Source organism: Folsomia candida, unplaced genomic scaffold (genome assembly GCF_002217175.1).
Source record: "Folsomia candida strain VU population unplaced genomic scaffold, ASM221717v1 Fcan01_Sc014, whole genome shotgun sequence".
In the NCBI taxonomy this organism is placed as follows: domain Eukaryota; kingdom Metazoa; phylum Arthropoda; class Collembola; order Entomobryomorpha; family Isotomidae; genus Folsomia; species Folsomia candida.
Genome location: NW_019091206.1, coordinates 1,440,539 through 1,466,514, shown reverse-complemented (window position 1 = coordinate 1,466,514; position 25,976 = coordinate 1,440,539). Strand labels below are relative to the sequence as shown.

At 40.6% G+C, this 25,976-nt stretch overlaps 6 protein-coding genes across 8 annotated transcripts; 1 reads left to right on the top strand and 5 right to left on the bottom strand.

Moving 5' to 3' along the window:
* Positions 1 to 318: 318 nt before the first annotated feature.
* On the bottom strand, positions 319 to 3,244 carry LOC110855951. 2 transcript variants are annotated; one of them, XM_022104386.2, is made up of 7 exons: positions 2,786 to 3,244; positions 2,637 to 2,700; positions 2,223 to 2,305; positions 1,747 to 2,160; positions 1,316 to 1,418; positions 729 to 853; positions 319 to 662 (listed from the first exon to the last, which is right to left on the bottom strand). In XM_022104386.2, exons 1-7 carry the CDS (start codon positions 2,921 to 2,923, stop codon positions 432 to 434), a joined length of 1,158 nt encoding a protein of 385 aa, XP_021960078.1. In that variant the 5' UTR covers positions 2,924 to 3,244; the 3' UTR covers positions 319 to 431. The 2 variants fall into 2 exon arrangements, with proteins under 2 accessions (XP_021960078.1, XP_021960077.1); XM_022104385.2 differs by having other exon boundaries at positions 319 to 665; positions 2,786 to 3,207.
* A 714-nt stretch (positions 3,245 to 3,958) lies between these two features.
* LOC118437630 lies at positions 3,959 to 5,136 on the bottom strand. The gene is made up of 2 exons (XM_035856806.1): positions 4,961 to 5,136; positions 3,959 to 4,453 (listed from the first exon to the last, which is right to left on the bottom strand). The coding sequence occupies exons 1-2, from the start codon at positions 5,098 to 5,100 to the stop codon at positions 4,144 to 4,146; spliced, it is 450 nt and encodes a 149-aa protein (XP_035712699.1). The 5' UTR covers positions 5,101 to 5,136; the 3' UTR covers positions 3,959 to 4,143.
* Positions 5,137 to 5,952: 816 nt separating this feature from the next.
* Positions 5,953 to 8,528, bottom strand: LOC110856001 (chondroitin proteoglycan 1). Its single transcript, XM_022104440.2, has 3 exons — positions 7,958 to 8,528; positions 6,804 to 7,103; positions 5,953 to 6,377 (listed from the first exon to the last, which is right to left on the bottom strand). The coding sequence occupies exons 1-3, from the start codon at positions 8,348 to 8,350 to the stop codon at positions 5,991 to 5,993; spliced, it is 1,080 nt and encodes a 359-aa protein (XP_021960132.1). The 5' UTR covers positions 8,351 to 8,528; the 3' UTR covers positions 5,953 to 5,990.
* Positions 8,529 to 8,613: 85 nt separating this feature from the next.
* LOC110855915 lies at positions 8,614 to 10,221 on the bottom strand. The gene is made up of 4 exons (XM_022104332.2): positions 10,031 to 10,221; positions 9,813 to 9,973; positions 9,130 to 9,420; positions 8,614 to 9,030 (listed from the first exon to the last, which is right to left on the bottom strand). The coding sequence occupies exons 1-4, from the start codon at positions 10,155 to 10,157 to the stop codon at positions 8,986 to 8,988; spliced, it is 624 nt and encodes a 207-aa protein (XP_021960024.1). The 5' UTR covers positions 10,158 to 10,221; the 3' UTR covers positions 8,614 to 8,985.
* Positions 10,222 to 12,255: 2,034 nt separating this feature from the next.
* On the bottom strand, positions 12,256 to 15,566 carry LOC110855945 (mucin-2). Of its 2 annotated transcripts, none has more exons than XM_022104377.2 (3): positions 15,120 to 15,566; positions 13,906 to 14,193; positions 12,256 to 13,514 (listed from the first exon to the last, which is right to left on the bottom strand). In XM_022104377.2, exons 1-3 carry the CDS (start codon positions 15,504 to 15,506, stop codon positions 12,366 to 12,368), a joined length of 1,824 nt encoding a protein of 607 aa, XP_021960069.1. In that variant the 5' UTR covers positions 15,507 to 15,566; the 3' UTR covers positions 12,256 to 12,365. The 2 variants fall into 2 exon arrangements, with proteins under 2 accessions (XP_021960069.1, XP_021960070.1); XM_022104378.2 differs by having other exon boundaries at positions 15,132 to 15,566.
* Positions 15,567 to 17,891: 2,325 nt separating this feature from the next.
* Positions 17,892 to 19,054, top strand: LOC118437613. The gene is made up of 4 exons (XM_035856783.1): positions 17,892 to 18,017; positions 18,103 to 18,433; positions 18,504 to 18,722; positions 18,810 to 19,054. The coding sequence occupies exons 1-4, from the start codon at positions 17,892 to 17,894 to the stop codon at positions 19,043 to 19,045; spliced, it is 912 nt and encodes a 303-aa protein (XP_035712676.1). The 3' UTR covers positions 19,046 to 19,054.
* Positions 19,055 to 25,976: the final 6,922 nt, after the last annotated feature.

The following is a 25,976-nucleotide window of genomic DNA, read 5'->3' as shown; positions in this document are numbered from 1 at the left end:
CAAAATGCAAAATATTCAGAGCAGGGATCAACGGTGCTGATCGTACGTACCCCGCCGCGTCGCGTGGCGTCTGTAGGATTTTGCGCGTCGCCGCCGCTGATAAGTCTGATTTCCTATTCCTTCAACATTCATACGCTATGCGGCCGAAAGAAGAACATCAAAATTTTGCACCGTCACCGCAAAATTGGTTGACGTTGATTCAGAGGACACTCCAGAATCGTTTCAAGATAAGCCGTAAATTTTGGCTAAACTCAAGAAATATATTAAATTATGGAATATTGAAAAACGTATAGCTTTGCTAACTACACATTATCGCAGTTCGGCTGTCGTATAAATTTTTATTTTATGAAATTCATCTCGTAAATATGTATTTTGAATTTTAAAATTAAATATATTACTCTTGTTAAATATAAATAGCTGCTCGTACAGTGTCAGACGATGCCTTCCAACGCGAGTCTCCTCCGCTCCACGGTTTTGACGAGGAATCCGACGAGGCCGAGGCGGAGGAGGATTTCGAAGGTCATCTTGACCTGGTAGAAGCGGTCCGAGACGGAGAGCTGCTCAAAGAGGCCGAACAACGCAAAGTAGTTCAGCATGGAGAAGGAAATCAGGCACAGTTGGGCGAACAGGGCGTATCCCAAGTAGCGTTTGGACCTCAAGTTCTGCTGAAAAATGTTAAGGCCAATTTTAATAAGTCGATGAGCCCTTAATTTTAGGAAATTGTGTACCATTTTCATGAGTAAGGAAGCAATGAGGACGCCCGTCACAACGCGACCCAGTCTGATCACCGTGTCCTCCACGAAGATGAGGAGGACTCGACTTTCTCCGAAATTGGAAAGGTTGGACATTCCACCTGAAAAAATTTATAGATTTTGAAAAAAATATTGGTTAATAACGTTGACCTCGATGACTTATCATTAAAATTATGTAGCACATTTTTAATCATGTCTGAGAGATGATCTCTCAGCTCTGGGGATTTATTCTAAAATTCTGGACGACGAATTTTTAGAGGAGGTCGTTGTGAATTTTATAAAAGTGTACACTCCAGATTTTGACCCTGTTTGAAAGAGGAGATCTAAAGGTTAGGAAGCCTTCAGAAAAATTGGAACTCATCGAAACTAGCCTAAAAAACTCAAGTCCGATCAATTAGTGAACTCACTGGCTACAAATTTGTGGTCCAGAATTTTAAAATAAATAAGTTCCCACAGCGGAGAAGTCATTAAAAATGTGAAGATTTCAAGATCTTGGTGATGCGTCATCATCGAGTTGTACATACGTTAAATATTTGGCTGCTTAATTAGTTTGTGATAAGTACCTTCATTAATTTCGTCGTAATCGTGCGTCGTGGTGTCTCCTCTGTCATTGGTCAACAAGACTTGTGGGATTTTCTCCGTGGTGAGAATATAAATTGAGTATATCTGCGAGAGAAAGGACTCGAATTAAATTAATTGATGGCAATTTATGTGTCTAAATTGAAGGTCAAGTTATATATGCAATGAGACTTTCGTATATGATGGCTTAAAATTTGCACAATTTTGTGTACATAAATAATATTGGGGTAGAGGACCGGAAATTTTGGAGATCTAAGCCAAAATGTGCGAATTCTTTGCAAATTTTGAGAAATTTAGTTTTTGGCTAAAACCTGGGCAAACATGACTGGAAATAATTTCTAAAATGATTTTTAACCTAAATTATTAACCAACTGGCTTGGTAATTTTTTGCAATAATAAACCGAATTTTGCTTACAATGTCGAGAAGAAGTAGGACTCTCGTCCCGAGTTCGATGTTGCTGGGCGTGGCGTAGAACTGGGCGAAGGCTTTTGGCTTGAGGCCGACCGGGGGGAGGGGCAGGAAGGCTTGTTCCGGTGCGAAGGACAGGTCGGCGTCACTCGCCTCGTAGGGGGAGTAGTTTTGCGGGGTTTGGGAAATCATCTCGCGGTCGTTGTCGTCCAGTCGCCAGAGAACGTTGGCCGCAATGACGGCGATGGAAATGATGTACACCTCCATCCCGATGTCCACCCCGAGCACCCACAACTTCCGCCAGTAGAGAGCGTCCCGCAGGGAGAGCGAGACCAGAAGTGTCCAGGAGGATATCACGATTTTTAAGATTAGTAAGAGTAAGCTCCCAGCGATCCAGATGGACACGTGATAACTTCGGCCCTGCAGATAAGGACGTATTTATTAAGGGAGATTTCGTGGGGAAATTCTGGGGGAAAATTTACCGTGAAAATGACTGCGATCCATAAATATGTGGTGAGAATGAATAGAAATCCGACCATGAGAACGGGAAGGAGGTGACTCTTAACTGCAGATTTTGTATAAAGGTAAGGAAATTGTTTACATATGTTTCTGAATAAATAGGCAGTCAGGTATAAGTTATATTTTTCAAATTTCGATATTTCTTGAGTAATTTTCGGAAACAATTTGCAAAATATTCAGAGCAGAGGTCTACTCCGCCAATGGCACACAAAATTTACGGAGTTTATCTTAAAATCAATCTTTGGAAAATTTAGCATAAAACTTTCGAAAATTTTGTCTCTTAAAATTTTGACTAAACCGAACAGTTACGGTACGGAATTTGAAAATCGTAGCTTTGCTAACTTCCTAGCATTTTATAAATTCCAGTTTCTCGTCACCTATGAAACTTCCCGTGAGTGTCACAATTTCCACCAAGTTGAGAACCGAGTGGGCCGTGAATATCTAAAATTTGGAATAAAATACCATCGCATTAATATTTTTGTAGTGGAGATGACAATATAATTGACTATGGAAAATCGGGGGGTACCGTATTAAGGAGAGCAATGAGGACAAGTCCGGACCCCAGTGGGAGCCCCAAACTGAGGAGATTCGCACGCTTGCCCATCATCCCACGAGGACGACAATTATTCTCATGCAGCGAGTATTCACTATCGACCAGGGACATGATCTCAATCTCAGATAACTACATTTTATTCCGAACTCGATTAGTGGTCCCCCACGCCGATTGAGTGAAGAATGTTTACCACAAAATCAATCTATACTTTATTTATTCGCATCTGGTGCAGAAAGTGGATACAAAAATTAGTTTGCTGAGTGAGACCTTGGCTGAGACAAGACAACTTTTGCATGAACACCAACCATCCACCAGCACCACGAGAGAGAGACGCTTATAGTTAATATCTAAATGGTACATAAGTTATATCCACGTCTTTCCTCTCTATGACCATGATCAGTGTATACCATTTCTGAATTTCTATGTGCAAATTGATGGTCTTGGATGCTTTATACTCTCACAATACGAACAAACAACAAACCAACAAGGACTAAACTTGCTAATCCTGATGATGTGGATTAGTTAGGCAAAAAACTATCTAACAGCAGCGTATCAACATCAACCCTTTCGTTTGATGCGAAGCATGAATATGTGTGTACTGCTGCTGGTGGTTTGTGTGTAATAAAAGTAATAAATAAGTATTTAAATCCAGTATTCGTATTCATGATACGTTAAAGCGAGTCTCATCCTCGCTCGAGTATGAATTAAGAGATAGTCAGGAATATAATTCAACCTGAACATCCACTTCTCCTGCTCCTGGAATTGGTATAAAGTGCATAAAAAGACGAGTAAGTAAAGGGTTATGTGAAGCTCGCTATAGTTTTATGAAGTTCTGGATTAAATGAGTTACATGTGATGGGATTTGGACGTGATGATGAGACCCAAAAACTGGTTGTCGGGTTCAAGCTAGTTCACAGGATTGAGGAGAAAAAGGTTATTTACACTGGAACGACGAGAAGGAAATTATTGTATTATTTCACTGGAGTTATTTATCATATTTATTTCACAACTCGAGGAAATATGTACGCGTGGATTGGATTTGTGAAATATCTGGAGCAGAAAATGAGATAGGAATATGCTTCCCCAGCAGTTTAAAAATAGTTTACGCTATGATCTGAATAATTTCTACCTCATTTTTCCAAGTAATTTTGTGGGTCTGTTTAGTATCATGACACGCTGCATGGCAAATTTATTACATATTTTTGACACCTTCTTAATTCTCATCGACACCCTCTTCAAATTTTCTGATTCACTAGGATTTTTGCACATTTTCGCACATGATTAGTAGGTACACATTTTTGCAGTAATAAGTACATAATTTAGTACAAAAATTAGTATGCGGACTCCTGCTCGTTGTTGGGATATTTGATGAGGAGGAAGCCATTGGTGGGCGGGTATATTTTGACCTTTTCCAACGCCGCGGTCGAGGGTGCCAAGAGGCTGAGAGCCTTCTCGACCCCGTTGACCTTGGTGGCGCGGATGGACATGTGGTTGTTGGCAGTGTCGACGGAAACGTTGTCCGGAATGTAGCCACGGACGTCGACCTCCAGCGTGAATCCGCTACCCCCACCGAGGCGAGAAGAATGCGGGGTTTTGAGGTAGCTCAGGCTCTTCGTACCACCGCCGAGGACGACAAACTCTCTGAAAAAGTGGTGGTTGATTAGGAGAGGGTGGATATGTATTTGGGAAAAATGAGTGAAATGTGTATATATTTAATATTTAGGGGAAAAAATGTCAAAATTTGCACGAAATATGTACGAGAAAAAGATTAAGAGTAAGAATTTCCAGAAAATTTGTACTTTTGAATGCAATACTTTGGATTTTTTTGTGGTCGAATTAGGAGAAAAATTTCGTCCCATAAAAATTTTGAAATATTACCAAAATGTACGTAAATTTGAAAAAAATATGTAAAAGATTTACATATTTTTCAAGTAATAGCGGAAATAGTTTTACATACTTCAGAAATTCTAGAAATATGTAACAATATGTGGAAATATTTCGAAATTTTTTCGATCCATGCAAGTTGGGCAACACACCCACAAAGTTTGACCGTGGGTCGTCATCAAATGAAAAGGTTGAAAATAAATGCATATCCGCCCTCTGTTCATTAGATATTTTTGGTCGAAACAAGTAGCTTTTTTTGCTTACTTTGAGTTTGACTGAACTTGGGCGTTCATTTGTTTGACGATTCGTTTGAGGTCACCTTTCACTCGATTCTTGATAATTTCTACGGCCATCAATTTTCTAAGTTTGAGCGTCATGTATTGCTTTTTGAGGTTCAAGAGCATCTCCGGAGTCAGCGTGGGAGGATCGCGTTTGGGACAGATCGCGTCACTTGGAACACGACTTTTTCCTATGAAATGGAATAATGCGTAAATTAAAATTGGGGATAAAGTTTTTATGAGTTTGATTTTTTTCCATACTTTAAGAAATCTGGTATTAAAATAGTACCGGGCGGTATTCATATATAACTCTGCCAACCAAAGTCGTATTGAAAGTTATACCGTGTGGTAATAGCTTAGTATTAAAGTTTTACCATATCGGTAGCAAATTGTATAATTTTAATACCAAGCGGTAGCAACTTTAATACCGAGAATTATCTTATATTCTACATTTTATCAATGTGTTTTAATAAATTTCGCAAAGAAAAATACCGTAAATTCGATACCTGAGAAATCAATACAAGATTTGTAACAGTGTATGAAATGAAATGAATTTTTGTTGTTTAAAAAAAATCAGTTTCAATTTCAATTTTTCAAAAAACTGGAAGTGTTTTCTGAGCTTGCCTGATTTCGTGCCCAGTACGATGGCCACTTCCTGCCCGGACGGTTTTTTGCAACCTTGACTTTGGTTGAGGAGGCGATGATTTCTAGAAATACTGCTGCTCTGCTGGGTGTGATATTTCCCAAGATTCCTTTCCATCCCAAAATTTACAAGTATGACGGAGAAGAGATTTTTATTGAGTTCGGAGAGTGTGAAATGCAATTTGAGAATTCCAGTTTTCTTTTGGAGATAACTTTTATGAAATTGAATTTATTTCGTCAATTTTTGAGAGTATGTAAGCCTATGGAAATGCGCATGAAGTCATTTACATAATTTGTAAATGAATGAATGAATGAATTAATAATTGCAATATTCAATCATATTTGGTACGACGATTTATTTTGATAAATTGAAATCAGTATATATAATCTTCCCGTTGTGTCGTAGTGGTCGTTGAGACGGTGGTCGTTGGAAAGGTGGCATTGGTTGTGGGCGTGGGCGTTGGAGAGGTCATGATTTCCGTCGTGGTGGAAGAAACTGATGTCGTGGAGGTGGTGGGTTGACGAGGTGTCGTTGTTGAGGGGACAGTGGTCATGGTGGTGGAGGGTGTTGTACTCATCGTCGTGGATGGCGTTTCTGTCGTAGAGGAGGAGGAGGTTACTGCTGTAGTTGACGTGGGGGATGAGGTTGTTGGTTCAGAGGTGGTTATAGGTTCTGGTGTTGTAGTTCCGGGAGGGAGCGTGGTGGTAGAATTTCCCGTGTCACAGGAGCACTTAAAGGACGCAATCTGGTTGTCCCAATCCTGTCAAGGAATAAAAACAGCGTTTCGTTTCTTGCGGGTTTCCTAGGGATTTTGTACTGCAAAGCAAGCCACGCAAGAAATGTGAGGTGCAAGAAACTGGGAGAAAGTGCAAGAAATATGCACGATCTATTCACGGTTTGAAGCGTCATTTCTTGAGCCGTGCATTTCTTGCAGGTCAAAATAATCACCTGCAAGAAACAACTTTCTTGCCGCTATTTCTTGCAAATAGTTTCTTGCGCCGCATGAGCATGTTTACTTTTTTTATCGCGGCGGGACATAATTTCTTGCGCTTTGCATTTCTTGCAGGTCAGAATAGCTGCAAGAAACCACTTTCTTGCAAGTGGTTACTTGCACCCGAAACATTGAAAGCAGATGGCTAGATAAGCACGTCGCGTGTATTTTTAGGAGGGATTGTTTAGTGATTACGTATGGGAGCACGTCGACGGTGCCATTGACGAAGGCGGCTCTTCCCTGGAACTGTTCCGCGTCGTAGACTTCCATCCCACAGCCGTTCCGCACGACGAGGGAAGACACCCTCCGGAAAAGTTGGGGGTCCAGTCTGCCCTCCTCCTCCCCGTCAAGCACTTCCGTCGCAAAGCCCAGCGCGGTGGAGCAGAAGGGCGCTTCGTACAAAATTGCGCAAATTGTGCTGGGGTCGCTCGAGAGTTGGGGTACTTTTCCCAGACAGCTTTCACAGTGGGCGTAGGCGATCGGGTAGATCCAGCACTGCAGTTTTTAATTTATCACTAAAAATGAAGGTTTCCCAGCGTATGCTCTCAGATTCTGAGGAAATTGGTGTCAATCGATTATAAATTTAATTAATATGAAATTTGCGAATAACGCTACCTCTGAATTGGCACGTTTGGCAGAGATATTTGCATCCGAAGAGGAGAAATCTCACAGTTTTGGAAAGTGTAAAATTTGTGGACTTCAACTCGCGTAGTCTCCTTCATTTTGTGAATATTGTTTTGTTGAACGCCGTTTAAAGTAATTTAAATAAATTTAAATAAATTAGTAGGAAGTTAGATGACACCGTACCGATGTGGTACTAATTTTGTAATTTGGTACTCTTACTAAAAAGTTTTGGACACAAATTACGGCCATTTTTATAAGGATTCGGTCGGACATAGACGGATTAAAAATATATTGAGGATACTTCTTAAAAAAATGGTCCGAATATGTGTCCAACATTTTTTATCACATCCACCAAATTATCATGTCTGTTGGGTTTCATCTTTTCAAACTAATAAATCAAAATCTATTTAAAATAATTTAAACGGCGTTGAATAATAAAAATTTAATAGTGCAGAAAATAAAGTAATAAAACAAAGGAGGAGAAAACGCATTCTAAAAGTCAACAAATTTTGCAAATTCCAAACTTACTGAACGTTTTCTCCTCTTGGGATGCAAATATCTCTGCCGCACGTTCCCATTAGGAGATCGTGTCTTTCGCAAATTTCATCCTAATTAAATTTGTGATCGATTGACACCAATTTGCTCAAAATCGGATCGCATACGTTGGGACACCTACATTCTCAGTTTTATCCATAAATTTTAAAATGCCATATAATTTTACGTACATCTTCGCCCCTTAATAGTTTCGAGTCGTGGTACACGTTGACCTTGCCCATCGTGTCGACCAAGACGAGCACGCACCGTTCCCGCATGTCGACCGCGACGGGGATGAAGTTGTACCCGTGGAGCGGACCCGTTTCCTGATTCAGACCGAAGTGGATCGTGCCATGGAACTGGTTTCTGATCTGGGCGCACTCCGTCCACGTGTTGGGCGGAGGGGGAGGTGGAGGGAGGTAGTACTCGTAGGAAGGAGGGGCCGGGGGTGGTGGTCCCCTGGGGGAAAAGAGTGGGGGCAAAGCCACCACGCGGTATGGCGGGTAGTAAAAATCCCGACATTCCACGGAGACACTTATGGCGAGGAGGAGGATGGAAATCTCGACTTTTTTCAAGGCCCCCATTATTTATTTTTGCGAGCTGCTGCGAAATGCTGCGAAAAATAGACTGTAGTGTGCCATTCATGTTTAGATGAAATTGTAACCCAGTTTGTTTTTTGTTATCTCTCTTCTTCCAAGGATTCGTACTTTCGTAGTAAGAAGACGTTGAGGTGATAAGGTCAATTTCCGGTGTTGCGAGAAAAGATGCGAATTATGAGAGGATTGGGTGACATAATGTGTATCGTGTGCAAATATTTATGCAATGAATGACGGACAGACAGACAAGCCAGCTTATGAATGTTATTTATTTTACACGTATGTAAATATGTATTGGACGAGACGAAGGATAATTCTTTGTATGTGTGCGAGAAGAGGGATGAAGATGACGAGATGATGCGTATGTATATTTAGTACAAAGTTGGGTATTTTTAAGCTATAAATAAAGTTACCAAGTAGAGAAATATTTGAGTTGCGATGATGATCTCAAGGTGAGTTGGTAATTAAGACGTTTATGGAAAATTTCATAAAATGGAACGGAATGCCTGGGGAAATTGGTAATTGAGACGCTCCCGGTAAATTTCATAGAATAGAGGGCCCACGTAATTTGTAGTGAATTTGCATAATTTTGGCACAAATAGGTCATTTTACATACTTGATCATTATTGACAGTTACACTTTAGCGAAGAGACGCGGTCATTCCAGCCCTGAAAAAATTGTAAAAGTTGTGATTTTCAAGTATGCAAAATTGTATGCAAATTGTATGCAAAATTTAGCAATTTATGAAATTTAGTAATTTTTCTGACCTGTGTCATCAGTGAGTCGACGCCGCCCGTAAAGATTTCCATATTTCCGGTAAAGTTCTGTCCCTCCCAGACGCTGAGACTGCAGCCAGGTTTGACGACGAGGGAGGAGATTTCGTTGTTGAAGATTTGCAGGTGCGGCACTGCGTCGAGGGGATTGATCTCCAGGCGGAATCCGGAGCACGAGCTGCACTTTAGGTTTTGGTAGAGACGGGCGCAGGAAAGGTCACGGACGGCGACTTCGCCTTGACAGCCGTCACATTCACAGCAGGCCGCGGCGATCCTTCGGTTCCACTAGGATTTTTAGGGGAAAATTTAGAGGTGGGCAAAATACTTGGGAAAAATAGAGTATTTTTAGCTAGATTTGTTCCCAGGGTTTGGATTTCCGGGGGTGGAGCACCCACAAAAAGACGGGAATTTACGTGGAGAAGGGAACAGTCGTACGAAAATGCAGGTTTTGTTCAGAAATTAACTTTTTATCGGGGTCAAAATGCATTTTTTTCAGAATTTGCTTAAAAATGCAGTATTTTGATATTAATTAAACGTTAATTTCTTCAGTAAACCCGTATTTTCGAACCATTGTCGCCTTTTCTAGGTAGATTTTCGTCTTTCTGCGGGTGTTCCACCCCTGGGAAGCTCAAAATACTGTATTTTGCCCACCCCTGATAAATTATCACGTGGCTTACCCCCCACAAGCACGAAGAACTCCGTTCGATCGTTCTTTTGCATCCCGTTTTGTCGTAAACGGTGAGCGTGCATCCGTTCCGAATTATGACGGATTCTGCCTTGCAATCCATCCCACCAAGATTTGTCTTCCTCTCGTTTTGGTCGCAGTCGACATTGTTTCCTAAAATTATTATAATGTTTTGGTTGGATTGGTATATAAGAAAAGTAAAATTATTACCTTCGAAGCCTAGCTGATCCCACATTCTGGCGCAGCGGATGTCATTTCCGGGGGTGAAGAACTGCTGGCCCAGGATGCCCACGACGCCGCCCGAAATGAAGAGGAGGAGAAAGGATTTGCCCCACATTTTGCGTAGTAATTGGTGATCTGGTTGGTCGAGAGGTCAGTTGAGGACTGGAGTGTGGGGCGAAGTTTTGTGCGAGTTAATAATGCTTTGATATCAGGATGGGAATCAGGCTTGACTTGTTGACACATTTAAAAAAGGTGACAGTTAAAAGACTTGCATTGAGTTCATTCAATCGTCGTCGTGGTGGTGGTCATAATGTGACCCGAGGTTATACATATACAGCATGGGAGAAGATGATGAGCCATGGTGCGTTGGCAGTGTCAGGTCAAGAAGAAATTGCGAAAAGATGGGATTTGCGCTTAGTCATATAAATGTGTAGATGGGCCGACGAGGAACAAGACATAATCCAAGCAAGTAAGTTACTCAGCATGGGTCGACGAGTATAGTTGAATTAATTGCAGAATTGGTAGGTGCATGATGGGTTTGATGCGATTCTCATCTGCAATTTTTCCACCCATAAATATTGTGGGTGGAAGCCGCTTAGTGTGATCGTTTTGTCCGTCCGTCCGTTCCGTGGGTAGGATATCTCGAAAACGCCTCAGCATAATCATTAATCAAACGCCGTTTTGGCCATTGTGTTTCTAATTTTTGCAACACCATGTTTCCGGCATATTTACGGCACTCCTACTTTATTTGGGACGAAACAGGTTACAGGGTCGACCTTGATAATGGGGTAAATTTGACCACCCCCACAGAGAAAGGGGTCTGGTATAAAATTAAAGTTGACCTTAATTTTCACAGGGGATGTCATTTTAAAGGAAATTTCGCCACACCGTGAATATTTTTGACCTCCGACCAACCCATGACCGCGAAGATGAGGTCAAAGATCCTAAATTACATGATTTTTCATGTAGTGTCATTTTACAATTTACTGTATGACGCCACTTTTATATGTATGTTTGTTTGAGAAGAGTTATTAATTATGGGTATGACTGACTGAGGCATATGTATCTTGAAATTCATTATCAATGGATGATAAGCTGTTGAATGAATGATAATTAATTAATTATTGGAAAGATAATTGGCAAGTAAAAAGAGTACGAATTGGAAATGCATCGTCAGACTTGAGTCCAGTCAGACATGGATAAAAATCATACTCGGCGTTTGAAACTTGAATCAGTTCAAGGCCTTTCTCCGTCCCAGCTAAAGAAAAAGTCCAGTTCGCAAATCATCAATCTGCCTGCATCATCACACGGCATTCTTTTTATTTTTAATTATTTACTAAATATTTAGAGTGCAAGAAGTTATCTTATGTAAGTTTGTATTTTTCATGGAACGTTAGTTGGTTGCACTTTTTACGTACTTTTGCCTCGAGTCACATGATTCATTGCATATTGTGACATTTAAAGCTTTATTTTTCAAGATACACATGCAATTAATTATGCAGCCGATAATTAATTGATTAATTTAATGAGCGATCTCGTAATTAATTGTGCAATGAAAGAGTGGAACAAATGAATGGTTATGAAATCGTGGAGTGCATTTCATATCAAAAAGTGGAGCGGAGCCACTTAACGACGACGACGACGGGGTATTTTTGGTGGGATGGTTTTTAAAATAGTTTTGGAATGAGTGGACATTTAGGAGGAGGAACAAATGAATGGTTATTTATATGAAATCGCGTAGTGCATTTTATTTAAGTGGAGCGATACCATTTAACGGCGACGACGGCGTATTTGGTGGTTTTTAAAATATTTTTGGAATGAGTGGATAATTTGGAGGAGGAAGCTGGGTCGTGGAGTGGAAGGGTTATTTTATTTATTTTATTACAATTGATGGGATTTGATGGACATGTGTCACGATGTCTGTAAAAATGTGTCAACTTGATAATCACGTACACAAGAAAGTCTTGGCTTGCCTCTTCTCCAGTAGCTTTATGTGTATGTATGTACATACATAATTTCTGCAAAGTGAGTGGCTCTTCTCTGTAATGTCCTGAATGCAAATAATTTAGCAGAGGATGCATAAAAGAGAAAAAAGTGGTGGAAATACATTGATCGTCCAACTCAATTCATGACAAATTCATAAGAATTCCAGACATGCATTGGCCATGGGACGTTATTTGACCTCATCGTCGTTGACGCCGCCGTTGGCCGTGTGTGGGACCAAAATGCATTTATCTCATGTATTTCTTTACTTTATTATTTTTTTGTAACGCATTTTTGTACTAAAACAGACTAAATTTTAAAATCCTTAATAAATAAATAATTACCAATCGTCCGCTCCCCAATCGTCACCTTTGTCCTCGTCGTCGTCCGGCGCTTCTGTAGTTGTCGTGGTGGTAATTTTCTTCGTCGTGGGGGCTGGCGTGGTCGTGGTCGTGGTGGTAGTGGTCATTTTCGTGGTCGTGGTGGTCATTGCTTTCATGGTGGTGGTTTCCTCTTCGTCAGAGTCGTCATCGCCCCATCCGTCGTCATCGTCGTCAGAGTCATCTTCGTCACCTTTGTCGTCAGGTTTGTTATCTTCGGTCTTATCGTCGGATCCTCCTCCTCCAGTTTCTGGGAAAGGGTCGGTTTCTTCTTCTTTGTCGTGACCATTTCCGGTTTCTTCTTCTTTGTCGCGACCATTTCCGTTTTCATCTTCTTCCTCCGAGGAAAGGAAGGGGTCCTGGTCTTCTTCGCTGCTCGGGGGATTTGTCGCGATGGGGTCGGGATAATCCCCCCAGTCCGAAGTGGTTGGGGCTGTGACGGGTGCTTCTGTGATGACGGGCATCGTGACGGTAACGGCAGGTTTGGTTACGACGGGAAGTGTGACGGTAATTTCGGGAGGGTCGGTGAGCCAGGGTTCGATTGTTGCGGGGGGGTTTGTGAGCCAGGGCTCGATTGTTGCGGGAGGGTCGGTGAGCCAGGGTTCAATTGTTGCGGGGGGGTTTGTGAGCCAGGGCTCGATTGTTGCGGGAGGGTCGGTGAGCCAGGGTTCAATTGTTGCGGGAGGATTTGTGAGCCAGGGTTCAATTGTTGCGACGGGAGGGTCGGTGAGCCAGGGTTCAATTGTTGCGACGGGAGGGTCGGTGAGCCAGGGTTCAATTGTTGCGACGGGAGGGTCGGTGAGCCAGGGTTCAATTGTTGCGACGGGAGGGTCGGTGAGCCAGGGTTCAATTGTGACGGTGTGATCGGGATAGTAAGTCGGCCACGTGGGATAAGGGTCCCACGTGGGTGCAGCGGTCGGGTAAGTCGGCCACGTGGGTGCGGCTGTGGGATAGGTCGGCCACGTGGGCAAAGGGATGGCAGTGGGATAAGTCCAATGTGGCTGTGTGGGTGCGGCCGTGGGGTAAGTCGGCCACGTGGGTGCTGCAGTGGGGTACGGATCTTGATGGGGGCAATGGCATTCCACGGAGGAAACGTGTTTATTCCAGTTCTATGTAGTGAAAAACCCATTTTTCAATGATGCATCGTCAAAATAGCACATTTTAAATCATTTATCGGCTCTGGGAATTTATTTTAAAATTCTGAACGACAAATTTGTAGAGCAAAGGTTGTTCCCAATTTTTTTTAAATACACACTCCAGATTTTGACCCTTTTTGTAGGACGAGATTTCAAGTTTGAGAACCCTTCAAAAAAATTGGTACTTGTCGAAACTGGCCCAAAAACCTCACCAGTATTCAATTAATAATCTTAATTACTACTGTCTTCCAGAATTTTAAAATAAATTCCCAGAGGCGAGAAATGATTACAAATGTGCTGATTTTTACAATTTTTGTGATAAGTCATCGATAACTATGTAAAAATAATAAGAATAATAACTTACATCTCCAAACAAATTGATGGAGTTGGTAAAGTTGACACGGTATCCTTGATAGTTGGCGTCATAGTAGCTGATGACGTAACACCCCGGCCGCACCACGATGGAGGACATGCGGTTATCCAGATGGCCAAAGTTTCTCACTTTGTCGCCCGACTTCAAGTCCAGCCTGTAGCCGTCGCACCCGTTGCAGCGCTCATGCTCGTACAGCCTGGCGCATTGGAGGTCCTTGTGCGCGGAGGGGCCTTCGCACCCTCCGCACTCGCAACACGCCGCGGTGACGGGGTAGTTCCACTAAATAATTTGCATGGAAAAATAGGGGGGGATATTTATTAAGGAGAATGTCGACAATGGGGACGCAAACTGTGTTAAACCCGGATTATTTTTTGACCACTTCACTTTGGAAGATCAAATTTTCAGAAACAGGATTTAGTGCGGAACTTGACTCAAGATTTAGAGAATTCAAGTTCGCAAACAGTGGCCGCGGAAGGGTGAGGACAGAGGGACAATGTCCACATGGTTATTGGATGTACCTTTCATCTGTCCATGTTATTAAAAACTCCTTCATCCCCCCAATCCTATAGTGTTAATTAATGTCCCCAGCTGTCCCCACGGCTTCCGCGGCCAATGGTCGCAAAACGGCTTTGTTTTCTATACGAGAATAGTCTGAGATGCTACCGCAAGGGACAGATTCTCCTCGAAAATGGAGTATTTTTGCGAACTAGCGGTGCCCGTAACGCTCAGAATTTTGCGCATTTGCACAAATTCACTTCGCACTAACAATGGAGGCGCAAACCATGTTCAGCCCAGATAATTTTTTGACCTTATTAGTCTGAAAGAGCAAGTCTTTACAAACAACATTTGGTTCGGCACTTGGGCAGATGCGCAAATTTCAGCACGTTATGTGCGCCGCAAGTTCGCAAAAACGCACGAAGTTGAGCTCGCGCTGGGCATTGCCCGAAAAATCATGCGTTTTTGCGAACTTGCGACGCCCATAACGTGCTGAAATTTGCGCATCTGCCCAAGTGCCGAACCAAATGTTGTTTGTAAAGACTTGCTCTTTCAAACTAATAAGGTCAAAAAATTATCTGGGCTGAACATGGTTTGCGCCTCCATTGTAAGTGTTGTTTCTAAAGATTTGGTCTCTCAAAGTGAGTAGCTGGTGAAAAAAATCAGGGCTGAACATGTTCCGCGTCCCCCTTCTGAATCTGCCCTGCCACCTTTTTCATTACCCCCCAAATCCAGTGCGAGTCATCCTTGAAGGTCCTCCTGTTCCAAAAGTAGTCGTACACCGTGAGCGCGCAGCTCGACTTGACCCTCACCGACTGCGGTTTGATGTTGTTATACCAGCCGAAGTTGTGCAGCTTGTCGCCATCCTTAAAGTCGGAGGAGCGGCCTTGGTAATTGGGCTGGTCGTGGATTCGGGCGCACTCGAAGGCGTCGTCGCCATCGCCGCCGCCGCCGCCGTATGGATTTCCTCCGCGATTGCCCCCGCGGAAAATGGGGTAGTAGCTGTTGTCCACGTCGTGATAGAAGTATCGGGCCTGCGCGGAGTGCGGGATGACAAATAAAACGCCACAAATTAGGATTTTTAACTCGTAAAACATTTTTATTCTGGGGCTCCTTTTTTGCTACTGGATCGTGTCTGAAAAGTTATGCATAATCGGTCGGGCAATGAATCGAAGAAGAGAGGAGACGAAATATAAGTAAATTCAAGGTTGCTAAATTCCTGGGATTTGATATTGATAAGATACTTACTTGTTAATGGCAAATTTGTGATAATGTAAATATTTGCATGTACTTAAAATCCCATGAAATAGAAATAAGTATGTTGTAGATGGGCATTTCGTAATTGGGTTAGTTATCAATACATATTGCGGTTTATTCATGCAAATCAATGAATTTATACGGATGGGTGTTAAGTTATATTAATTTGTGTGGATTTGCGAGGAGCGAAATATTGGTTGATTGGTGACATTGATTTCACATTTGATCCACTTTATTATTGCTCAGATTTGATTGAATTTGTCATGCCAGGCCAGACAAGGTATTTTGGTTCGTGGCAGTGGCCGCGGAAGCCGTGGGGACATAAAGATTGTAGGATGGGGGGAGGGAGGGGTTTGTATAAGATGGGGAGATGATGGGGACATCGAATAACTGTGGGGACGACATTGTCCACACGCTTCCGCGGCCACTGCTTCATGGGAAGGACAATCGACGCTGAAATGTTATGTATCATCCGTGTCATGTCATTCATCTTGCATAATTTAATACGGTTGCATGACATGTTGATGTTGAGACTCAGATTTTGCTGCTATTAATAATATTTATTAATATTTTAAGTGTATTTATTTAGCATAGTTTTGACGTCGACATGAGATTATTTTGCACTTATGCAATAACTGGTTGATTTAACTTGTAGGTGGAAACAGCATTTGATGTGGTATTTGTAGTTTCAGATTTTGATTACCTTACATATTTGATACAAAAAAGAACTTGGTCAATTTTATGATATGGAAAATAATGTAGCCGATTTAGGGATGTTTATGATTATGGTTTGTTTATGTAATAAGTTTTAAACAATAATATGAAAATGTTTACGTAAAAGTATATAAATAGTTTGGTTTGGAAGGACGTGTGGAGTTGAAGAGCATTTATTTATTTATGTCGCAAATTACAATATAGTTGAAAAGATGAGGCAATTATTTTATTTTTTTGAGTACTCGCCACGGTTCCGGGTGATAAGCTTATTTTTGTGGTTTGTTTCCCTGATTTATTCGACATCAAGGGGTGCGTGGTTAACGTAGAATTTAATGACTCATAACAAAAATTGTCAAAATCAGCACATTTTAAATCATTTCTCGCCTCTGGGAACTTATTTTAAAATTCTGGACGATAAATTTGTAGTAAGTAAATTGATTAATGGAATGGCGTTGAGTTTTTTGAGCCAGTTTCGATGAGGTTCATTTTTCCTGAAGGCTTCCTAAACTTGAGATCTCCTCCTTCAAAAAGTGTCGAAATCTGGAGTGTGTATTTTTAAAAATTGGGAACTCCCTGCTCTACAAATTAGTCCTCCAGAATTTTGAAATAAATTCCCCGATGCGAGAAATGATTAAAAACACACTGACTTTGGAAATGCGTCATCGAGTCCCACGTCTTACTGAATAATTAAATTTATTTGTATATAAGTTTCTGTACGATAGTTTCCAGCTCAGTGATCCGCCCCCAGTATGGCGAGCAGAGTAACGCCTTGGACGCCACGGGGATGAGGAACAATCGCCAAATTCTGGTCACCCTACTTCCGTCTCGACTTCATCTCATTCCTCCTTCGTCGTCTCGAGGAAAGACGAATTCGGCCACAATCCTGACTAAAATCTTGACCGTGTCCGACCTCCAGCACGACGGGGACGGAGAGTTGAGGCCGATTGAGGAAAACGACGTGGCGGAAGGGACGAGGGGGAAAAGGTTCGCTTGCTGGCACAGCTGCTTGACGCCGTGGAAGAAGAGAAATCCCAAGACGAAAAACGACCCCTTCAAAATTTTGGGGGTTAATAATTACTTATATTAAACGCTACGTATGAAAATATGTTCCCAGCCAGAACCCGATGTTAAAATAACGTTGACACAACCGTTTTAAGGTGCGATTTGTGCACTGTTACATTAAAGAGCAGAAAAAAAACGAAATCAACATTGACACTATGTTACGCAAGCCAGGTTTATCAACAGTGCATCAGCGCATCATTTTCACGTTGCTGAAACGCGTTGAGATAGTGTCTCAACGCGTTTTCACTGTGAATCCGCAGCGCTGATTTTACTCTTATTCAACGTGAATTACAGCTGCTGTGATGATTAAAATCACACTTCAGAACACGTTCCGCCATTTTAACCACGCATTCCGTTCCACACATTTAGTGAAGTTAATCCACACTCTCAATTTTTCTAATCGTTCAAGATTTAGTTAAATAATTACAAATTAATTTAAATTAAGTTAAATGGGACCTAAGCACCAAGTGAAAAGCCCATTTGTTGTCGTGCTGTTCCCGAATGAAAACTCTGTTGAGGCAATCCCGTCATCTCTTCTGTTCGATAACGAAACAAAGTGTAAATGGCCAAAGAAGGTCACTCCGGCTTTTAGTAATAAGAAAAAGGACAAAGCATTAAGGCCTGGCTCGGATTGGGATGATTACGATTGTCGAGTTTTAGGACGATTTGGTAGTTTTCAATGTTATTTATTCAATTGATTTAATTAATAATAATTTTGGTAACTTATTTTATATAGCTACATATGAGGAGGCCACTGATGGATTGAAATTAGCTGAAGCTACGTCAGATATCGAAACTAAATCAGATCAGCAACAGCATAGGACCAGAAAAAGAATTGCTTCTCGGCCATCCCCAAAATCAAATTCGTCAGCCGGATCAGATGAGGAGGAGGAAATACCGGTCATTTTGAATCCTAGTGTTGTGGTCTCAGCCGAAGATGATGCCGACTTTAGCCCAGAAAGCATTGTTGAGCCGGATGGAAATTTTCTTGGTAATTTTTTTGCTGTTCAATGATATATTAAAAGTATATTATCGTTAAAACCTGATGAATTGTTATTTAGTACCGCCAAGTGTTTCGGTCGCTCCTTCAATAACCGTGGCTCCAGCTTATCAAGTCGCGGGGGATCATCAACAATTTCAGCAGTCCTCTCAAACCATTCTTTTGAATTTGGATGGTTCATTTAATTTAAATTCTCAAAATACGGCCCTTTCACACCCAGCAACAGTTTCTATCCCTGTGCCAGGGCCATATACAACCAGCAGTGGAGACTTAACTTTGGGTAAAATTGTATAACTATAATCGATTTTTGAAACAATTAACCTATTGTTTTATTACTTGGTGTAAACTAGTTTATTTGTAATTTCAGGATTTCAGCAGGTTGTTATCAATCATCTTGCAGCAATTGAGAAGGAACAGAAAGATATTCGGGGGCTTCTAACAGAGATTAAAAGGAATCAAGAGTCAGGAGTGTCGCCAATTGCTAGGCCTGTGCTGGATTTCTCTACTCTTCCTCGATTTCCATTAAATAACGAGGGAGAACTTGGCGCCTTTGAGACACGACTTCAACTTGTGGATGAATACAATTTATTTGTAATTGCTTAATAGTTCAATTTAGTTCAAATCAAGTGTAATTTAATTAATGGTGGATCATTTTATATTTCATCGTTAATTTAACAGGTAGAATATTTGATTGGAATTGGAGGAAATGACCTCAAGGAAACAGTGACAGAAATCTTAAAACGTGTTTTCAGTAAAGAAGTGAGAATTCAACTGAGCTACACTGGAAAGGGGCTGAACAAAATCTCATACTCTTCGTTTATCAAAATTAATGACGCTTTAATCGGTGAGTATAAACCCTACATGTAAAAATATATATGCTTTTGAGTTACCCTACTAATTAGTAACATTTTTATTTTGCAGCGGCAACTAGACGAAACAGAAAACTTGTAAATTCATTAGGAGGAATCACAGAAATTCAGATCAAGCAAATCATTATGGACAAACTTCGTTTCAGTCGTAAATAACTATTGTGTGGCATTTTATAATATTGTCTATGAAGATTATAAATTTATAGTAGGAATTATGTCAGCGAGTAGAAATAGAAGACGGATAATTCAATCAAATGTTATGAAAATACAACAGGAAATTCACGATAAGGTGTTAGCTCAATCTAATGTTTCCGAAGAAATAGAGCAGCCTGCTTTAATGTTGGAAGAAGATGAAGTAGGGTCAAACTGTCAGATATTTTTACAACCAAATTCTAAATTAAATGAGGTCCCATTAATTTTAAATTCTAATCTAGTTGAGGGTGACGAATTAGAAGTTGACTTAAAAGACAGGTTAGCTAATTGGGCAGTACAGCATAATATTACGTCAACTGCCATTGATGATCTTTTGGGCATTTTATCTGCACATGTGACAGGTTCTAATTTACCAAAATGTGCTAAGGGTTTAGTGGGGACTCCAAAAAATTATGAAATTAGCGAGATTCAGGGTGGTTCATATCATCATTTTGGGCTGAAACAAAAATTGTTATTCTTATCTAAGGTGTTTACAATACCAAGGGATGGAGTGCTTTGGATAATCCTAGGAATTGATGGATTACCAATTAGTAAATCTAGCAAAAAACAATTTTGGCCAATTCTAGGGCGATGTATCAACGTAGCGAATAATGTCCCATTTTTAATTGGTTTATATTACAGCGATAATAGCAAACCTGTGGATGTCAGCGAGTTTCTCCAACCATTTGTAACAGAATTTAAGAAACTGTCACAGGAAGGAATAAGAATTAATGGTATTCTTTATCAAGTTAGACTACAGTGCATAGTTGCAGATGCCCCGGCAAGAAATCTTATTAAGCAAACTTCAGCATTTAATGGTTATAATGGTTGTGACCGTTGCATTGATAAAGGCGTATGGTTAGGTCGCGTGGTATTTAAAAATTTACAAGCGGATTTAAGGTCAGATATTGGATTTGTTGGGCAGGAGGACGCCAATCATCATGTAGGTATTTCCCCATTAATTGGGCTAGGCGTTGGCATGGTTTCTGGGGTTGTTCTTGATTACATGCACCTTATTTGTTTGGGAGTTGTTAAAAAGCTACTGAAATGCTGGAAAAGAGGACCCATGCACAAGGAAGGGAAGTATACAATATATGAAATTTCAGATAGACTGATTCAACTTAGAAAATTTGTTTGCTCGGAGTTTAATAGGAAGCCAAGGCCACTCTCGGAGTTGGAGTTTTGGAAGGCGACAGAGCTCCGAAATTTCTTGTTGTATTTTGGCCCATTTGCTTTAAAGGGTTTACTTAGTTCTGAAAAATATGAGCATTTTATGGCTTTAAGTATTGCAACAAGAATTTTGCTTTCAAATAATCGTAATTGGTATAATTACGCCCGACATTTAATGTTTGAGTTTACAAAAAATATTGGTAAGCTATATCATGATCAATTTTTGGTTTACAATGTTCATTCGTTAATTCATTTAACGGACGATGCTGATAAGTTTGGGTCGTTGGAAAAGGTCAACGCTTTTGCTTTTGAAAATAGTATGCAGTCTTTGAAGAAAATGTTGAGGGGTAAGAGTCGTCATCTTCCACAAGTTATTAGGCGGGTGATAGAGTTAGAAAAGTCTAATGTTTCAAACACAACGTTTAGGATCGAAAACAATCTCCATATATCAAAAAAAATTAACGATCGTGGTTGTATTCTAAAAACTGGTTGTGTTGTGATTGTTGTTAAGAAAAGTGAAAATGATTTTGTTGTGAGAAAGTTTAAAGGACAATCAGAGTATTTTACTAAGCCTTGTAAGGGTTCCAAATTTATGATTCAAAAGGTATTTAATTTAGCTTTCCGTTCAACAACTATAACTCAATCTGAAATAAGATGTAAAGTTATGTTATTTCCTATTAGTGCAGATAACTCTTTTTTCTGTGTCCCGTTATGCGAAGAGTAAAAGAAGTTTTAATATTTAATGTCTTAGTATAATAAGTTAGATATAATAGATATTTAATATTTAATGGATAGTTTTAATTTTGTTCATGAAAATAATATTGTTATTCATTTTGTTTTTGGGTACGATATGAATAAATAAATTCATGAGAAAAATAACATTTTTGTACATGATTTTAACGTGCAACCACCCTGTACTGAGCACCGTGCAAGCATAAACATTGTGACAACGATAAGCCAATGTTACACTTTGTTGCAATGCACGGCCAAGTCAAGTTTCACCAATGTTGATAACATGCTGTAGCCACGACCGGGCACAGTGCTCACACCATTATGCTCCGCCCTCTTTGTAACATTAAACTAACACGCTTTAGGCGGACATCATACGTAGTGCATCAACACTGTTGATCTAACGTTATTGTAACGTTCGGGTTCTGGTTGGGTAGATTCCCCTCGGTGGAAAGGTCGTTACATTAACCAGTTCCATTTTTAGCCCGAGTCAGGGCTTTTGTACGCGTTATGTTAATTTGTCTGTCTGTATGGATGTATATTGATTTCGCTGGTTAAAATTATCCAGTGAACTTAAAACTTTTGGTCACATGTAGAACATGCAAAATTAGGAATCCAGGTTGAAGATGAGCTACATCCTACATCGAGTCAGGGATTATGTACCCGTCATGATGGCCTAGGACCCATGATGGCCTTCGGTCACTTTACATAATTTCTGCTGCATAACTACCATTTCACATAATGGCCATTTTACATAATTATCAATTATGTTAAACCCAACTTTGCATAATTTACATAAACATATGTGGAATGGTTACACTCTTGCTATTAGAAATCCAGTATTAAAAGTATTAAAATAATACCCGCCGGGTATTACCCGGTGGTCTTCATATATGACTCAACCAGGATGGTACGGATAAGTAATACCTTCTTGTCATAGCTCGGTATTAGTTTTACCATTTCGGTACCAAATTTTTTACGGACCGGTAAAATTTTAATACCAAGCGGTAGCAACTTTAATACCAAAAATCAATAACTGCATGACTAGTAGGTATATCAGATTTCTAAGTGCATTTGTACGTACATAAAAAATAACCCCACTGGTTCCACCGACGACTATATTTGCACATTATAGTGCTCGGCTACTGTATATAAGGAGAAAGGAAATTTCAAACTTACGTAAAAACACTAACTCCTAGCCCTGATAATTAAGCCGGTAGAGATTACGAAATTAAAATCCAGTTTTCCCTGCAGATTTCCAAACACGCCATTCAAGAAGATTTTAAGATGTGCAAGTTCCTCCCAATCTTAATTACGAAACAATTATGCAATACGTATTTATGTGATAAGGCTTGTTATGTAAAATGACTTCTATGCAATAAAAATTAGGCGAAATGGCCATTATGCAAAGGTTCGTTATGTAAATTGACCTAGGACCGTCATGATTGTCTGTCTATCGATTAAGCTTATCCAGTCGACTTTAAATTTTGTACACACACACACCTAGAATTGGTATAATTTGAAGATGAGTAAAATCTGTCAAAAAATAAATCAAAAAGTTGTAGCAGTCGTATTATACCCATCTCAATTACATGACTCGGGCTAAACAAAGCCGTACTCTGGGTTTCACCATTGCACAGCTTAAGGAAATGACCCTAAATAAATATGTACCATACCATTGCACGGTTTTGTCAAAACATGGTCCCGAATAAACAATGACAAACTACAGAACAATTACATTTTTGCAAACTTCGTAAAATGGTAAAACAATGAGTGAGGTATGTATTTACGAGTACTATTTATGTGCATATCCCAGTCACATATTTTTGGCAGCCGGGCTGGTCCGCCCTGTAAATATATTGATGGACCAGGAAGACCTCTAATAAATTTTCGTAGGCTTTGTTTGAGTTTTGATTTCAGGAAGGAAAAAGTGTGCGTGGTTTGGTAACAAATCATAATAATGACAATTCCACGGCGAAAGTCAAACGTGCTGGGTTGGCTGCTCGTCGTCCTCGTGATCTTGATACGTCAAGGTGAGATTACGAATTACTAGAAATTATCAGCGGTGGTCAGGTGGTCAAGATACTTTGGAAAAATGGGGTACTTTCAACTAAGGTCGTTCTTCCCAGGGTTTGGATTTCCGGGGCTGGAACACGCACAAAAAGACCAGAATTTACGTGGAGAAGGCAACAGTCACACGAAAATGCAGGTTTTGTGGAGAAATTCGCTGTCGAAATACTTTATTTTTAAAATATTGTAAAAACCATCCATTTTGACAGCGATGAAAAATCAGTTTCTTCGCAAACCATGTATTTTTGTATGACTGTTGCCTTCTCCACGTAGATTTTCGTCTTTTTGTGGGTGTAACAACCCTGGCAAGAACGGAAGAAAAATGCCAGATTCTAAGAAAAATATGAACGAAAATATTAGTATTTTATAACAAAAATAATAATATTTTGGCAGGATCTTGACCACCGCTGGAAATTATGCGATATAAATTATAATTGAACTCTTTAATTAATTTGATACCGTTAATTATTAATTGAAATGAGAGAAAAAATCTACAGGTTGTGCGTTCCCAGTTTCGCCCGACGTGGAGTCGTCACCTCTCGCGTCTGATGGCGAGCTTTCCCCGGATGAGCGGAATCGTCGCAACATTTACTTGGAAATAGGGGACGACTCGTCCTCCTTCATTCGACCGAGTCCTCCCAGAATCTCGCTCAACAACCCGTTTCTCGACACGGACCAAAACATGGTCAACTCGTACTACAACCATCCCCCCAAATATGGGCGGCTTCGGTACCACGGCCCGCTTTTCGATGCAGATTTGCCCATTGGTAATAAATAAAATTCGGGTGGATCGCTAATTATCAGTGAGAATGGATGCGATTTTGAGCAAATTAATGTCAATTGATGGCACATCTAATTAGGATGAAACTTGCGAAAGACACGATCTCCCAATGGGTACATACGTTTGACATGGATATTTGCATCTCATCTTTGCAATAAATTTGCAAAGATGAACGTGTAAGATTTGTCGGTTTTAGCACGCGTTTTTTCCTCCTTTATTTTCTTATTTCATTTTGTGAACGATTGAATTTTTATAGTTTAACGCCGTTAAAATTATTTTTAGTAGATTGATATACTAGTTTACAAATTAATTAGATCCCAGTCCCCGAATTTGATACACTGATGGGTAAAAGAATTTTTGAACAAAAATTCAGGGCATTTTTCTAAGAGTGGGTCACTTATAAAAATTGAATTCACGCACAAAATCCATTTTTGCAAAGGACACGATCTCCCAATGGGCACGGTTGGCAGAGATATTTGCATCCCGAGAGGAGAAATCGCGTCCTAAAATTTTGCACTTTTTCAATTTACTGGACGTTTTCTCCTCTTTGGATTCAAACATCTCGGCCAAATATGAGCATTTGGAGATCTCGTCTTTTGTAAAAATTGATTTTGTTTATGAATTCGAACCCAGACGGATTAAAAATTGAATAAGGGGCCTCTGTTATAAAAATGTCCTGAATTTTTGTTCAAATTCTTTTACCCACTGTATCAAATTCGGAGACTGAAATCTAATTAATTTGTAAACTAGTACATCAATTTGCTTAAAATAAATTAAATGGCGTTAAACTATAAATAATCAATCGTTCACAAAATGAGGGAGGGAAAAACCCGTCCTAAAGCTGACAAATATTACCCTTTCATCTTTGCAAATTTACTGCGCGTTTTCTCCTCTTGAGATGCAAACATCTCTGCCAAACGTGTCCTATGCAAATTTCATCTTAATTAAATCTGTCATCAATTAACACTAATTTAATTTGCTCAAAATAGGAGCGCATACGCTGGGAGACATCCATTGCGAATTTTGGAACTGATTTTAATTTCTCACTTATAGAAACTGGGTCGGTCGGACTTGACGGCGGTTTTCCTGAGCAACTCCTCTCCAAAATGGGGGGTGGTTTGGTGCACGTGGTTTCGAAAGAGGGACGCGCCCAACTAGCGTCGTCTCGTGATAAGGAGAAATCTTGGGGGGACGAATTTCCCGGTCTTACGACGACGGAAAGGTCGATGATGGTGGGGTCAGTGCCGACCTTGGTGATTGTGGGGGGAGGAGGAGGAGAGGGGGACAGTGGCGAAAAGACGCCCAGTCCTGGCGAAAGTAGTGACGACGTCCTGTCCAGCTTCGTGAACTCTGCGGTGACCTCGGCCGTGGCAGATTCCATCCTCGCCGCGGTTGAAGATAAGGCAAAACAGATAACCACAACACCGATGGAGAATGACGAAGTGAGAATTTTGACCACGACACCCCCCACGCCCCCCACGGATGACGTCGTCACGTCGACATCCGCACCGCCACCACCACCCCCGCCGCCGGTCGAAACCGTCAAGAAAATCGAGGAGGAAATGTCGCCTGTTCCGGAAAGTAAACCGATTTCGGTAATTGTGCAAGAGGAGAAGATAGAAATAGCAGCGAAACATGAGGATAATCCTCCACCTCCTCCGAGTAAAGCCGTATCGGAAGATAAGCCCAAGGAGAAAGTTGCGAGTAAAGCAGTATCCGAAGA

Bases quoted from the DNA above. Each gene is read 5' to 3' on its own strand.
- LOC118437630 (XM_035856806.1), bottom strand. From the start codon at position 5,100: ATGCTCTTGAACCTCAAAAAGCAATACATGACGCTCAAACTTAGAAAA. The intron at 4,454-4,960 runs GTAAGCAAAAAA...CCACTTTTTCAG, and splicing joins CAAGTTCAGTCAAACTCAAA to AGAGTTTGTCGTCCTCGGCG.
- LOC110855945 (XM_022104377.2), bottom strand. From the start codon at position 15,506: ATGTTTTACGAGTTAAAAATCCTAATTTGTGGCGTTTTATTTGTCATC. The intron at 14,194-15,119 runs GTGGCAGGGCAG...CAAATTATTTAG, and splicing joins TTTGGGGGGTAATGAAAAAG to TGGAACTACCCCGTCACCGC. The intron at 13,515-13,905 runs GTAAGTTATTAT...TTCACTACATAG, and splicing joins CCATCAATTTGTTTGGAGAT to AACTGGAATAAACACGTTTC.
- LOC110856001 (XM_022104440.2), bottom strand. From the start codon at position 8,350: ATGGGGGCCTTGAAAAAAGTCGAGATTTCCATCCTCCTCCTCGCCATA. The intron at 7,104-7,957 runs GTACGTAAAATT...TAAAAACTGCAG, and splicing joins AACTATTAAGGGGCGAAGAT to TGCTGGATCTACCCGATCGC. The intron at 6,378-6,803 runs GTAATCACTAAA...ATTCCTTGACAG, and splicing joins CCGTCGACGTGCTCCCATAC to GATTGGGACAACCAGATTGC.
- LOC118437613 (XM_035856783.1), top strand. From the start codon at position 17,892: ATGGGACCTAAGCACCAAGTGAAAAGCCCATTTGTTGTCGTGCTGTTC. The intron at 18,434-18,503 runs GTAATTTTTTTG...ATTGTTATTTAG, and splicing joins GCCGGATGGAAATTTTCTTG to TACCGCCAAGTGTTTCGGTC. The intron at 18,723-18,809 runs GTAAAATTGTAT...TTGTAATTTCAG, and splicing joins CAGTGGAGACTTAACTTTGG to GATTTCAGCAGGTTGTTATC.
- LOC110855951 (XM_022104385.2), bottom strand. From the start codon at position 2,923: ATGTCCCTGGTCGATAGTGAATACTCGCTGCATGAGAATAATTGTCGT. The intron at 2,701-2,785 runs GTACCCCCCGAT...TCCAAATTTTAG, and splicing joins TCATTGCTCTCCTTAATACG to ATATTCACGGCCCACTCGGT. The intron at 666-728 runs GTACACAATTTC...AACATTTTTCAG, and splicing joins CTTCCTTACTCATGAAAATG to CAGAACTTGAGGTCCAAACG.
- LOC110855915 (XM_022104332.2), bottom strand. From the start codon at position 10,157: ATGTGGGGCAAATCCTTTCTCCTCCTCTTCATTTCGGGCGGCGTCGTG. The intron at 9,421-9,812 runs GTAAGCCACGTG...TAAAAATCCTAG, and splicing joins GTTCTTCGTGCTTGTGGGGG to TGGAACCGAAGGATCGCCGC. The intron at 9,031-9,129 runs GTCAGAAAAATT...CAATTTTTTCAG, and splicing joins TCGACTCACTGATGACACAG to GGCTGGAATGACCGCGTCTC.